Raw genomic sequence first — 16,397 nt, 5'->3', positions numbered from 1 at the left:
TATTTAATATTTCGATATTGTATAAAGTGCGAAAATACAAAATTTACCTTTTACACTTAACTATTCCATGCTATAGGTTTATCAGTCAGTAAACTTTGTATATGTATATTTTATATATATTTTTTTGGTTTTTGTTTTATGCAATTTTACGTAAATCGTGTTTTATTTTTAGATCGAAGTTGTATTTTGCTGTGAAACGCCTTTTATGGATAAGCCTTTTCTGCAAACCTATTGGCTCGATTGATGTATATCCAGATATACATATGTATGTGCGTATGTATGTATTCATCAATGTGAATCGCCAAGTGTTGATTTATCGTGTATGACGCATTTTTATTTGTTTCAATTCAAATTAAAATGATTTCGTTGGATTTTTCAACAGCACAGGTGTGGGTGTCACAGTTGACGTGATCGTAGGCAAATTGGCAATACCTAACCTATACATGCATGCATACATAAAGAAGCGACAAGTTCGACGTTTTCTGCAAATTTTTTACAGAGCTTCGAAATTGAAATGCGTCCGAGAAGTAATAAAATAAGCATAACAGTAAATGCATTAGCAATTATTCGTTCTATGAATGTTGCAGCTACACACACACACACACAAGCATAAGTAGTTAGTACTTGTAGTATGTGGATGGGTGCAGATTCATAATAGTCTATAGAGTAATGTAAATGAATGTGCATGTGTATACTCAAGCGCTCAGCGAAGATATCAATATTGAAATTCTGCTTAAGTGCATGGAATTGAATATTAAGCAATCGCGTGGGTGCGCATTCTGATGACAATGTCACAAAATAAATATATATATAATCAAAATATTTGTAAGAGGCAAAAAGTTCATTTCAGTTTATAACGATTTAGCTAGCGAATTGCGGTTTATATTAATTGCTTTCTATGGAAAATACTCAACGCTTTGTATTCAAGTTATGTCAAACGTTTTTTTACTTGAATTTCCTTATTAAAAGTAAAAATTAATAATAGGTAAATAATATTTTTTCATTCTCATGTATTTCCAATAAATTTTTTAAACATATATTTTTATGCAAAACCATGCACTCATATCATAGTTAGATATCTCCACAAGTTTGAACTACACATAAATAAATTTTCTTAAAAAATGTTGCTTATGATATAAATATCGTTATTAAACGAAGCTTAACACTAATTTCGTTCCTTTGTGGTGTGAAATTAACTTATGGTGATAAGTCGATATTTTCTGTTTTTGTTATGAAACCACATAACAACAACATTATCCATTTTATATTTTCACCCGTTAAGTGTAATATTTACCTTAACTGTTCTTTCGCTCCTGAAATATATAAAACCTTCTATTGTTGTTGTTTCTATTTAAATTCCTACGCACGCAATCAATCTTTATCCGGAAGTCAACAAAGCTCGCACTCTGCTATGTACTTTATACACATATATGTAGGTATGTACATACACATGTACTAGATTTATGAATGTTTGCATGTATGTATTAGTTGATCAAAATAAATGTGTCTCTACTTGCATTAATCCATTAATATAAATTAAAAAGACATTTTTCATTTTCATCATTTCAGAAAATCTGCAACATTGCACTCACCAACCTCTAGGTATGTATATATGCATATAAGTCTTATGGCAGTATTAAGTAGCAATTACTGGCACAAAGCCATTAATAATAATAAAAGCAACCTACGACTACAAAAGCTAGCATGAAAATCCTTCAGAAAAAATATCAAGTAATAATAAAAAAATATTAAAAAAGTAAATTTAAAATATTCAATAAACGGTTACATTTATAAAGTAGCAAACGACAACAACAAATTCATGGTACAAGTTCGCACAGCATCAGATACCACTACTTGCTTTGGTTGAGAAAATCACAATTTAATGTGAAATCATTTTGAATTTCCAGTGTTTTATTAAAAATCAGAAAAACCGTTACTTAGGGTACACTAAAGCTAATATACCCTTCATAGGTGCATTTATTAATACCTAAAAGCGTATAAAGCGCTTTTTGGCTTATTTTTGATCCGTCAATTTGTATCTGAACAAAAACGAGCGGCTTCTTGGGGAGAAAAGAACGTGTGCAAAATTTCAGATTAGTTTGCGTATATACAGACAAACGGACATGGCTAAATCGACTCAGTTTGTCACGCTGATCATTTATATAAAGGTCGCCGACATTTCTTTCTGGAAGGTACAAATTTTGTGAATATACCGAGTTTAGGGTATAAACATTTATATCTGTATTCAACGCGATTGGTGGTAAGTGTTATGTTTCGCACTTGCTCACCTGCTCGGCAGCCGCCGATCAAACGAATTCCACATAGCCATTAACACTCTGTTTGTTGCCTTTCAATAAAATGTTTGTCAACAAGTTGCGGCAACATTTTTATTGCAGTTTGTGTTTGCCAATGATAGCAGTTTGTATTTCGTATGCTAAAATATATTTGCTTTGTTGCTGCTGGCAAATTTCCATTGTTTAATTATGTTTAGGTCGTTATTGAACTGTTAAATGCTCGCCGATTCTTTGCTGAACAGCGAAATCGTGCTGAAAAGTTGGCGCACACATCTGATGCATAGTTGCAATGGCTTGCATTCGCGTGCATGCGTGTGTGTGTGTCTATGTAGTGCATGCTTGCATGCCAATGCGTGTCAAATAAAAGTCGTACAACATGACACCGACGGCATTTGTGTGTCACTTTTACAACATTTCGATTTTTTTTGTTTTTTGTTTTTGCAATTTTGCTTTGCTTCGCATTGCCTTCATTGCAGTTTGCATAAATTGTTGAAAACATGAAATCAATTTATGGCGAGAAATCAATTTAAAGCATTTTTTCTAAGCAGACTAACGTTGCAGCCACTCATAAAGCGGCAAATAGAAACAACAAAAAGTGTTGTAATAACAAAGCAAATGCTGGCTGCCTTTCATATTCTTAAATCGTTCTATAATAGACTTGTGTTGTTGTTGCAGCTGAATTTCTAGTATTTTTGCAGGCGCTGTCGATCAACGAAAGTATCACTTATCATTGCTTGTCAATTGTTGCAAGCCAATAGAGGCTAATTACGACAAGCGAAAGGAAAATCGTAAAACATGCAAATCTAAATCAAAACGACCTCAATCGATCTACATCCTTATACATGCATGCATATGTACACACACAACGAAATTATACGTTTACTGACGCATATCGAGTTTCACTCACTTATCGCTGGCTGCCATTTGATTCCCAATGCTGTCAGATCCATCTCTCTGAGTACAACAGATTTTATTTGTCCATATTAATGCATACAAGGATGCTATGTATGTAGGTGCGTGTTTAGTGCATAACTTACACGTATAAAGTTATAAAAAGGAAAATGTTAACGGAAATAACTATCTATAATAACGGTAACAAACAATGCTCCTGCTTAATGTACTAATTTCATTAATCAATCTGTGCTAGCAAACTTGTTGTCTATCCGAGTAAAATTGGGTGCGATAATCATTCTTTAGGTACATATACGAGTATAAATCAAATTGATTGAGTTTTCACTGTGTTAAACACAAATGACAACAACAACATAGCACATTGTCTACAATTAGGCGAATTACCTTTTTAACTTTTTACCGAAGTTTTACACCTCTGACAGATTAAAATTGATAGAATAGAGCTTGTAATTAATTTAAAGATTTAAGAAAATTTTTTTACGTACGATTATGGAACGATTTTTGAAACAAATGCAAGTATTAAAGTACGAGCATAATTATATTGGCTTAATGTATGATTGAAACATATTTCTTATCAGAATTTAATTAGAACTTCTTAAAAATGATCTAATTTGAAGTAATTTATTCAGTTTAACCCATTTATTTCAGTTATTTGTTGATCTTGCTTTGATGTTTTCAATAATTTTAATTTGATCTTCTATTTTAATTTGTATGACTAAGCGCATGTTAACATTAGTAGAAGAATTGCTGATTCTCTTATTGAAGATTTATCGTTTATTCGTAGGAGTTAAATGCCATTAACACATCTCAAGGTTGTCGATGCTGTGATTAGCTTCAAAGACACAACTAATAATATGATTTGAGCACTTTTAGACATTAAATGAATGATTCTTTCTAAAAGTGGCAGCATTTAAGTAATGTCAACAACAACAATTGCATGAATATTTGCACTTAAGTTGTGTGTACTAGCAAATTGTAGTAGCAACAGCAGTCGAAGCACTCGCATCAATCTACAACAAGCAACCTAAGATTAATCCAACAAACAAGTCAACAACAGAGATGCTTGAAAGATGCGCTTTTCGCACAGTAAATCGTTAAGACTAGTGAAGCGCCGCACAGTGGGATATTTTTTTAACAAGATTTGTAAATAACTTTTCTCTGAAAACCAACACACAATTAGTAATATTATCAAGATACCTCGAGAAACAATATCTGATTTAATAAATATATTAATTAACATAAGAGTACAAAATATTTTCGATTATTTTTACCTATCACCAAACCCAACCACCTTTCTTGTTGCTTTGTTGTCTATTTAGACGATCTGTTACAATAGTCTAAGTATAAAGAATATGTTTTGATCAAATTTTTATGAGACTCTTCTTAAAAGCTTTCTTAACATTAATTTGTTCTTCTTATCAAATAAATTATGAAATTAATGAAAATATAATTCAAGACATTACGAATTTGAAGCGAATAACACACTTATTTTAACCAAAAATTTTAAGGAAATGTTAAAGAGATATTTGCATATTTTATTTCATTAGAAACAAAATATCATTATTGTAAATGTTTTGTGCAAATCTAGCTTCACCACTTAAATTTTATTTTACTTCATGCTCTCCGCCCACTGTGCATGGCTGATGCTTATTCTATCTCTGATGGCATGGACACTCACATGTATTTAAAGTATGTGGGGCTAGAGTCAAATGTTTAATGGAGTTGAGTGGGTGTGAGAGTGGGCTTGCGCTTAAGCGAGTGCGAATTTGTGTAGAGATGGCGCTGTTAGCACTTTTGGCGGCGTAGGTGATCGTGCACAGTTGCAGCTGGGCTACGCACCGCGAACGAATGATCATTCGAAAAGGAAAAGAAATAAATATTTTAAATTATTTAAATAACTTTAACGTCTCGAGGACGTCAGCCGTTTACACATGTGATCGCAGAAGTGAATAAGTGACTAGCAAATGGAGAATTGACAAATTCAGCATTGCCACCATTTAATGAAGTAATTTTCATAAACTTGTATTTACGAATAATTTGCCAGCAGTGGCAGTCATTGCGACTATCAGTGGTAGGAAATCACAACGAATGCGTCGGGTGCCAGACGGCAGCCACCTCGACCCGATTCGCGCGACAACAAAGCGCAGCTATTGTGTGCGTACGCATTGCTCAGGCTCATCCATCGCACGCATCACATTGCCCCCTCCTTCCTTGCACAGTTATGGTGTAGTGCATAATCAGTTGCATTGACCTCATGACTTCTAAAAATGGTCAGCGATTGGCACTTCGCCCGCCGCTGCGATTGTGCGCCAACATTTTCGTTTTCCTTTTCGATGGCGATTTCTCTTTATGCGTTTTGCTTTCATTGTAAATTTCAGTGAATTACACTGATTCGCGCGCCTAAGTGCACTTGAATTAAATATTTAGGATGCCCGCACAACTCAATGAACTCGTTAAAATGCTGCGCTATTGTTGCGTTGCATGCGTCATGCGCGCATGCGTGTTGCCGCCTCCTCCCTTCCGCACGTTAACAATAACAAGTAACGTTTATTTTGTAGTTTCGCGATCACTTTTTTAACTTTTTACTTTTACTTACGCGCGATTGTTCCCATCATTTAGCGACGCTACACAAACACCTTGCCGCTGCGGCGCCACCTCGCCGCTGGTCTGTGGTCTGCCTATTTTTTACCTCATTGAATTACACTTTTGTTTATGGGCATTTTATGGAGATGAAAAACTGCTTTAAAAAGAAGGAATGAAAACAATGTAAACACGAAATGAGCGAAAATAAATTAAATCTCCGTCCAAATCGGTAAAAGCGGCGTCAAGTTTAATGGGTAAGGTGGACGAGTTGTTTGGCTGCCGTTTGGCGGTCAAGCTGGGCTGGCTGCGACTTTGTTGACAGTTTTTTTACACAACATTTTTACCGATATTTAAGCGTCAGGTATGTACATATGTACCTATATATATGTGTTTGTGTATATTTGTTTATGACGACGCACAATGCTGTCGGCATTATTGTTATTATTGCTTACAACGTTTTTTGCAACTCTCTTGAGTCTTGTTAATATAATTGTTGCTGCTTTTTTGCTTCTTTTTGTCGGTGTTGATTGGTTGCAATAACCTTCCTACTCGCCTTTTACTGTTGTGCGCGTTATTTATGCTCAATTAAGATTATATGTATTAAATGTCAGCGCCGTAAGAGCGTAAAATACATAAACGTTTGTTAATAATTAATAAAAAAAACACATATTTATGTGTATATATAATATTTCATTTTTATGCGTGTCTGTGGGAACAACAGAGAATTCAATCTTTAAGGAACTGTTTTCTGCTATATTCTGATATAATAGCACCGATCAAAAAGCCTAGAAATGAGGAAATGAAATATTTTTAACTCTCAGACAAACTTCAGTGGCGCGATGCCTTAAATATTATTTTTATAGCATTACTACTGTGCACCTAATTTCAATTGGTCCCAAACAACAGCAATAACAAATCTTCTAACTATTTTGTAGTTCCTAAAATGTATTAGCCGCTATTATAATATACAGCGGTACTATTTCGACAACTCTTTAATCTTCAGTATTCTTATGTTTAAGACCAATCTTGGTCCATCAGATAAGCATCCAATTGAGGCTGAAGAATGCCACTTTCTCATTTAGCCACAAAACATTCACTATTTGCTATACAGTTATACAGTACTCTTGGTGGGATCTTTTTGCCCTACCGTATTAGCAAAATAAATTCAGCAAAGCCCCTTTTGGCGCAGACTCCACTGACACTTATTGATTGTCTACTCAACGCCTTCATAATCTTATCACATTTTAATTTATATTTCCTCAATGAATTTGCATCCATTCTGTATTATTATATATTTTACAACTGTCATCTATTAATGCAAAAATAAGCGAAAAATACTAACAACGCAATGCCTCTGCCACACCTTAAGTTGTTGGCCAACCATATAATATATATAATAACTATATATAAATATATACATACATGTGTAAAAGTGCATACAGTGTACAAAATACAATAAATAAATAAATAGTAAAAGTGTGAGTGGGGAGGATAGGGGCGTCACTTGTAATAAAAATAACGCCAGCAGCTGGCTACTTTTCGCCATCTTACAAAGGTACATACATACGTATATACCCAAAAGTTGTTGTTATTTTTTAATAGCCTGCACAGGCGCCACACATACAAGCACCACAGAAAGATGAAATATACAAGTGCAGCAGCTAATTTTATTTTCTCTTCTTGATTATAAAATCTTTAAAAATATTTATGGTATGTTTTTTGTTGCTGTTGCTGCATTTTCCCTTCGCACTTCTTTACAATGATGATATTAACATATAAGTAAAGCAAGGCTAATACAACAACAAATGGTGTATTAACAAGCGCTCACGCCTCAGGTGATCGCGCGCTGCAGCTGCTTTTCTGCTGTAAAGTGTTGTAACGACGCCAATATGGGGGCGCTTACGTACGCGAGCACGAGCACGCGCATGCGCACGCGTAACACTGACACCAACGCCAACTTGCAAAACAAAAATGAAAACGCGCTGCAAAAGCAAAGACCACAACAAAGACTGTGCACCTGAGCAACTGAACAACAAGATAACAACAACAATAAATCAGTTGAAACGACCTTGCGCCGCTTGCACACACTGTAGCAGAGCTTATTAGTACAACGAATATCTGCCGTTTACATTTTACATACATATAAGCATTACAAAGAGGGAAGACAGTAAGACAGTAGCAGGCGCTGCATTCCATGCGCATGCGCCAAAGCATTCGTCGGCACACTTGTAATTATCTCAAACTGCAAAGAGGCGTGACAGTCAAATAAGGCTTGTCCATGCACCTACATATATGCACAAGTATGCACAGATATATATTTGTGCAAACTTTTAATTGGCAATATCCGCTGAAGATGAAAATATTACAAAGAAGGCATATTTGAATCTTTCTTTTATCTCAAGCACTTCTTCTCATCGAATTACATAGTTCTCTCATTCTTGTTCTTATGGCGTATTCACGCTCGACGATGATAAAAATAAAGTTATTGCAACAAGTTAACCTCACCTTTTCGGAATTTCATTTGTTAAAAAAAATTTATAAAAGAAAATTATTAATGGTCACTTTCAACTACAATTTTTAATATTTCTATGAGTTCAAGTTAGTTTTTAATAGAAATAATCTCAAAGTAGGCGGCATAGTGCAATAAAATTGTTTAAGGCTCGTCAAGCAAATTTGTCTCTCTGTTAAGCCTTCATTAACCACAAACTTACTCAATATTATCACCATTAGTTCAGTTTTTCCTATTGGGCATTGGAAATTGAGAAGAGTGTCACCGCTAATTAGTCGTTTTACATTTTGTGCTCCATTTTATATTGAATGGCTTTTGTTAGTTAGTCAACTAATTTAATAGCTTTATTTGCAACCTTTTTTGTCATTGGACAAACAAGTTGACAAAAGAATTCATCTCGTTTTGCGTTATAATGCAAGCAATTAGCTGCTATTGAATAATAAAGTTGTAATCGACAGGCGCATGCTAGTTGACTTTGACCGTGCCTAATGTCATCCTCTCTTGCTCTCTACCTCTCTCTAGTTAGGTGTGTTTGCCTGCATTAAATAAGCCAAGTGAGATTTATCAGAAAATACTGTGACAGATGACTAATGATATAAATTAAATGTCTATTAATTAAGCGCTAAATTACATTTATCTCTATGAATACACGATTTAACAGTTACTCAGAACGGTACTTTATAAACACATTCATACAGATTTATGTGAATCATTTGAGGAGCAACAAGCCGCAGAGTATAGTTGAAATTGGAAATCGCAGAGCTGCACTAACGCTGTTGCAACCAATAAAACAGATGATTTAAGCGACAAACTCGAATTTGCAGCCTCCCACTTCGCTCTACACATGCATCTTAATGTGTGTGTGTGTTCTGTGGTAACTTAACTTCGATAAAATAAATTTTTCGAAAATTATTTTCCATCATGAAAATTGCCAATCAATTAAGAACAAATGAAGTAAAATGATTTAAGCGACAAATAATATTGAGTTATGCACTTCCATGCGAGCAGCGATGTTGGGTACTTTATTTCACTTCCTACATTACAAATTAGCATTCTATTGCTAATAAGTGTAGAACAGCCCACACCGATCAAACAAATATAGGCATACAATTAACACAAGCATACATACAAATACACATATAAACATAAGTACGAAAGCAAATATATGGACATTAACATCAACGTCACTTTATAAAAGTCGCAGGCTGTTTTGCGAGAATCTTCTAAGCATTCAAACACGCTTTGTGAACTCACGCTGCATTTGACTTCTGTTGACACACAATTATTATGTGATTATTATATCATACATATTTATATACAGACACATAACACATACCAATTGCTCTGACTTTTAAGCGCAAATAAAGTTTGATGAGAAAAAAATATTTTTTATAAATTTTAATAAGATTTGACAGACGTTCGCTCTAACATTTATATTATATTTTTATTACTATGAAAATGATTTCAAGCTGCTGTTCCAGAATTTTTGTTAAGAAATATAAAAAAAATGTTCCGTATTTCCTCTCTAAGGCAAGTAAATGTTGATAAATTATTCAGGAATATTTTTTGGAGGAAATAAATTACAATTACATATTAGTATTTATCGAAACAATAAGTTTGACGTAACAACTTAAGTGTCAGATAATTTGGACGCGCCTCTCATTTATTTTAACGCAAAGGCAACACCCCCAAAACAACGAATGAAGTTTTTAAAGCACTTCGCAGGTAAAATGGTAAGAAAACTTTTAGTACTTAGTTCCCAAACACCAAGTTTCAACAACAAAAAGCTTTTTAAAGTCATTTATATTCATTACATGCAGCCAAAAATAAATCAGCTGTTTATATATAGCGGACTTGGTGCTCACTTGACAAAATGCATAACAAAATAATGTAAAGTGGTAAATGCGCGCACTCGATCTGCAATGCGTCAGTCAACACATTTATGCTTCCAAAAAATCGAAAATTCCCGTTATAAACAAACATACGTGCATATGTACCTAAAATACGTACTACAAAGACAACGAAAAGTGTTACAAAAGTATTAAGTTCGTTAAAATGGTTCAACAATTCAGTCGTAAGCGTCAATAGCAGTTGTCAACTAATTTATTTAGCGACGAAATATTTACAAATAAGCATAGGTACATACATACTTACTTACTCTATGCAACTTTGTTCCTTATTCATTATTCAACAGTCAACAGAGTAGTATAATCCCCTTCTCACTAGTATTTCACATATAATTTCAAAGTATCTTATATATATATGTACATATGTAGATTTAAAAAGGAAGAAAAATTCAATTGGTACCGAACATTAGATTAAAGCGCGCATATTCCAATTTTGGTAACAGTGATTTAAATTTTTATAACTTGAATTTTTACAACAACAGAAAAACCGATTACGACGATCGTTGCCGAAGTTAAGTGCCCAATATTATATTACAAGTATATCTATTTGCAAATTTGGAAAAACCTAAAAAGAGATTTTATTTAATAAATAAATAAAAATAATATCAATTTACATAATTGAATGTACGTTAACAATCGGCAATGCATTTTAAAAACTTTTGGAATGCCTTGATCCAGTAGCCGATCTCTTGCAGGACCTCCGAAAAAGGTGTCTGGTGGTGAGAAAGATTTGTCTGCTTAAAATTATTGCAAATCGCAAATTCAAAAACCAAAAATATTTACTATTAATATAGATGAATATAGTTAATGTTCGAAGGACTAGTCAAAATTTAGATGGTTGACAGTATAGCGGCTTCCCAAAAAATTCATTCATTCAATTCATCCTTTTTTGGTGAAAAACTTTAGAAGGGCGTAAAAAATCGAAATTATAATTAATTATTATTATTCCTTCGATTATTACCTGACAAATTTTTCTAAAATTTCAAGTTGATCGGCCCAGTAGTTTCGGAGAAATTTTCCTCACACACTCTGAAAACCGCTTTTTGAGAAACAAATCGTTTAAAGTTTTGGAAACCATACAAATATGCTCGATCATATTACCGAAACTGTTTGTCAACTTTAAATTTTGATGAATATTCTTAAATATACAAGGTACATTGGATATAAAGTAAAAGTCGATTTGTTGAAATACACAAGTGGATAAAACACTTTATAGTAAAACGATAACCCTTAGCAGCTGGGTTCAGTTTCAAAATATGACATCGCGTAAACTCGTTTAAAATACAATTTAAGAAAATGAACACCCAAAATGATCGCATCTGATCTCCTGCGCCATCTGTGATGCTCGACAGTGATCCTTAGAACTTTTAATTTTTTTTTAATAATTAACCAAACTACAAAACGTCGCTTGACATATCCATACATATACAATCAAATAAAAACATCAAAGCCTTTTATAATAATTTCTGAAAATCAATTCAGTGAGTTAAGGCTTATAAATATTGAAAGAATTTAATGGACTACCTAAGTCGGTAATTCTCGATCGTGACTTTATAATAAGTGCACACATGCATATAAATTATAGATAAATTAATAAATGCGAGTAAATACTTGTTTTTTTCATGCTCATTAAATTATGCGATCAAGTTGGCGCCACAACTATTTATTGAAGTTTAAACGAGTGATACACTTTGTGCACGCACTATGTACGTATGTAGTTGTGTTTGTATGTGTGTGTTGATGTTTTTAGATTGTAAATATTCATGAAAACTTTATGATTCGCGCAAAATATTTATTTGCGTTTATAAAAATGAAAGCCACATAACAGGTTTAAATGCTTATGCAGCTAGCAAATAGCAAAAGGATTAAATTGATGAATAAAATGTTCTATATTGACTAATCAGTTAAGAAGATAACATCTTCATCTAGCACACTTATAGTTTTATATCGAAGTGGTGAACTGCGGAAGTGGAACAAATAACTCAATTAGATTGAGCAAAGCAATTTTTATTGGAACTGCCGTAATCGAATTTGCTCAACATGTTTTGAAAAACATGCCACCGAAAATAACAACAAAAAATTTATTAGGGGCGAATATTTTTTTTTTTTTTAATTTAATTGATTTTTAATATTGAGATTTCTCAAGCGACTAAATGACAATAAACATACAGCCACTTGCCAAAGCAGTGTTGAAAATGTTAAGTGATAATTATTGAGCATTAGCACATTAGCTGCTCTCTTAAAGGGGTGTCGCTACTGGACGCTTCAGGAGATCTTGATAAACACTTTTGCTATTTTAGGCTGAACGAGAACCAATAAAATTTATTATCACTATAAAAGTATACAGACTACGATTTTTATTGAAATTTCATCAGTCCAGTCTAAACTGTTTTCAACAAAATTTGGTTCTAAATACAAATCGTCAAAATATAAAAGATTTTTGTATATGTGAAAAAATTACGATTTGGCTTAAGTCGACTTAATCTAATTTAATGTTATATTTACTAGTAAAAGTCTAGATACTTTGAGGTTTCCGATTCTAAGGTATTGTTTTAAAGATAACATATATTGTCGAGTCTTGAATTAGTTTGTTAAAACAACTCAAATTGTCCCTTTCAACATATGTTATTTTATCTGACTATATATTGCCACCAACCTATCCTTTAAAAAATAATCTTATTTAAAAAACTTAGATTCTATTATATTCATTAAATATTTTAAATCGTTGTGTGACATAATGAATGAAATGGGGTTACGAAAACTGAGTTAGTTTCTGATAAATTTTCTAATACAGGCTAAAGTTTAGAGTGATATGACACTAAAATAAGTTGATTAGATTGTTGACTTCTTTGAGCCGTGGTAAGCGCCGAGGGATTGAACATTCGTATAAATTCTAACTAAAACTAAGCTTCAGACTTTTTGAGGAAATTCTTAAATCAGCCGAAAGCTTTTGTTTTACTCTAACTGAACTTAAATACTACAGAGTACTAAAAACTTCTCAGCTCTATCAAATTAGTTTAGTCTGTAATGAAACAAGATTATCTCTGGTGAAGTACTACATCAGACTTGATGAAGTTCTATGTGTATCAGGCTTGGATGACTCCGATCTACTATTCAAATTCTCAAGCCGGGCGAAATATGAACAATACAGAGAAATAATCAACCGGAAATTATTTATTTCATAAACGCAACCCTCGCATTGGTGTGAACGCCTCTCTTTGAAAACTTTATATACAATATTGAATTAATAAATTAATAAAAATGTGACATGGCAACTCACCATTGATAAGTCTAACCAATAAAGTTCTTATAATATTAGTGTTTGTTCGTACGGATGTATGCATATACGAATATATTTATATGTGCACGACAATACTTGTATAGACAGCTAGACTATTAAATTGATATTGGAGTAATGACCCAACTAGTCACATAAATTAATTTCATGCTTTCTTTATCTCTTTCCTTCTTTCTTCCAGATGCGCCCAGTCAGCACGTACATAATGCACCCAATTACAATGGCATGAAGGCACTCGACATATGCGCCCACAACATGCACTGCAACTGAATATACACATACCTACATTCGGAACAAAGAAAGCACAGATTTTCTGCAGAAAGCTCAACGATTTCCATAAAATTGCTGCGATTGCATTGCTTGTAATATTGGTGAAGGCGTTCGAATGAAATTACTCAGGTACCGTTAAACTTTTCAAACCCAAACGCCAAACACTAGACACCAAACCTCAGGAACGAAGAAGAAAGCACACAACCATTTAGTAACTCAATCGGTCTGCCGTCAATAAAGCCAGGGGCGGACATTAGTTGCATAGTCAAAATGGACTCACGCATCGGACTGGATTACATTGTCGAGAATCGTGAATATATTTCGAAATTGGGCACTGCACTAGACACCAGCAATGCCGTCGTCAAGAAGCAAGTTTTCGAATTGCTATCCGCGCTGTGCGCCTACAACGCCGATGGCTACGCACGCGCTATTGAAACGCTAGAATTTTACAAGGTAAATACGAGTGCTTACGTACTTACACATGTACATACTGATATGACTTCGTACCATATAATGTTGTTAATAAGAAAAAGGCAAAACGCACATACCCTGATATGCTCCAACCCATATGCTCGTTCTACTATTACTTGTGTGTTATAAATTATCAGTTATCTTCGATAAGATCTTAATCAGGAAAAATGTTTATCACAAGTTCTTATAGGAAATAAATAGAATTTGCCGAAGAATATAGGTTAAGTTGAGCAAACGACTGCACACAAGCACACAGTCTAGGTTTTGTTACAATCAAAGGCGCATTGGCACATATGGACATGTAAATATAAATACTCGTATACATATGTACTTACACATATGTATGTATGTAGATTCTCATGTGCGTTTATTGTTTACAAGATGTTATCAAATACTAACTAGAACAAAAATAAAAGCGATAAATATGTCAACAAAGGATAGTGCAAAATAAAAGCAATAAAAAATAATGTGTTGTCTCACCTTTTTAATAAATTTATTATGATGTGTGAAACAGCCACAAGTATGACGAATAAAGTCCATATAACCATACGACAAAATTCGGCTATAACCTCGCCCATCTGTTTTATAACTGTATAGTTTAGCAGAATTAGTTATTTGAAACGATGCAAGATTGGGCTACAACCAGACTAACTATGCAAGTAACACTATTTTGCTATATTTCGTCTGGTCCAGTATACCAAATATGAAGCTCCATCCAATTGGTGGACCTTGCAACATCTATTTCGAACATTTCATTCGAATATATATTTCCTACCAAGAAAATTAACTTACTTGTCAAATGGTTGTTAAAATGTTTTTTATTTAATTTAACCCTAGGGCAACTTTTTTTTTCTGCTCCAGCCTTATCAATGGAACTTTGAATGTCGCTCTGTTCCATAACTTCTGAAAACGTTACAACTCCTAGAGACTCTAGTTCTATTTGTTAGTTTTTTATAGGTATTCTTCTAGAACTTTTATGGAATATTGTTAAGTTTCTAGTCTTTGTCCCAAAAGAAACCCGATTTCGTTTCTATTGCGTAAGCCTGACTTTCAAGCGCACAGGAATGACTTTTCGTCTGTGTGATGCCATAGTTAAATCAGTATACTTGTAATATAGAACATTTTGTAGGTGGCACATTCAAAACACTGTCTCTGTTGTGTGCCAAATAACATTTTTACCGAGCAATGCGCCAACGGTAATGTCATTAGGTCCAACGTTTTCGTACCCAATGTACAACCTAATTGGAGAAGCTACCCTCAGTCATGTTGCTCATTTATATTAATTAATCGTTTTAATTTTATATCTTATTTAAAAAAATTTTTTTCTTTCCGACAGAATCTCAAAAATGAACGTTATCGTTTCAAAATCGTTATAAACGAACTGGAAAAAGCGTCCAATGTTGAATACCAAGTTGCCTTATTGGCATTCATCAATTGCGTGATTATATCAGCATCCAATTTACAAGATCGTATTCGAGTACGCAATGAATTTATCGGTAAGTGTAATCAATATTTATTATTTTATATATTGTATTAGATTAAATATAAGACATCAAATCATCAATAAACTAAAATTTTTTTTAAATCTTTTCAACACTGATTAGAAATAAAGAATTACCGCGCTGTGAAATATTATATACACCAATATCATAAAATTTCGACATATACAACAGATTTTTGTTGCGAATCCCCAAGCCAACCCTTAATTTAGTCAATTAACGAGCTGTCTATTTTTGAACCAATTAATGTAGGTTGAATAATAAATTTCAGGTCAAAATGCGTATGTGTGTATGCAATTGCCTATTTCTATAGGTATAATGGTATTAGATCTTTTGAATAAATCATTTTAGATGAAAATAAAAATCCAAGTTTTAAACTATCCTTTTCCTGACAAGTTCGATTCCAATCAACAATCTCATATTCGTATCTGCATTACCGTTATTTTTATACCCTGCACATGGTATATTAAGTTTGCCACGAAGTTTGTAACACCCAGAAGGAAACGTCGGAGACACTATAAAATATATACAAAAACGATCAGCATGACAAGCAGAGTCGATCAAGCCATGTCCGTCTGTCCTTTTGTCTGTCTGTATGTACGCGACCTAGTCTCTCAATTTTCGAGATATCGTACTTAAATTTTGCATATGACC

At 33.5% G+C, this 16,397-nt stretch overlaps 1 protein-coding gene across 2 annotated transcripts in view; it reads left to right on the top strand.

Moving 5' to 3' along the window:
- The window catches only part of form3 (formin 3), a 57,186-nt gene that overhangs the window by 21,393 nt on the left and 19,396 nt on the right, over positions 1-16,397 (top strand). Inside the window, exons 2-4 of one of the 2 annotated variants that reach the window (XM_036364206.2) lie at positions 1,570-1,602; positions 13,685-14,226; positions 15,581-15,740. In XM_036364206.2, the coding sequence (XP_036220099.2) occupies positions 14,044-14,226; positions 15,581-15,740 (343 nt within the window). In that variant the 5' untranslated portion in view covers positions 1,570-1,602; positions 13,685-14,043. The remainder of the gene's footprint in view (positions 1-1,569; positions 1,603-13,684; positions 14,227-15,580; positions 15,741-16,397) is intronic. The other variant, XM_036364208.2, reaches the window with a different exon arrangement.

This window comes from Bactrocera oleae, chromosome 6 (assembly GCF_042242935.1).
Source record: "Bactrocera oleae isolate idBacOlea1 chromosome 6, idBacOlea1, whole genome shotgun sequence".
Lineage (NCBI taxonomy): Eukaryota > Metazoa > Arthropoda > Insecta > Diptera > Tephritidae > Bactrocera > Bactrocera oleae.
Note: the sequence above shows the minus strand (reverse complement) of the source record. Positions and strands in the feature narration are given on the sequence as shown.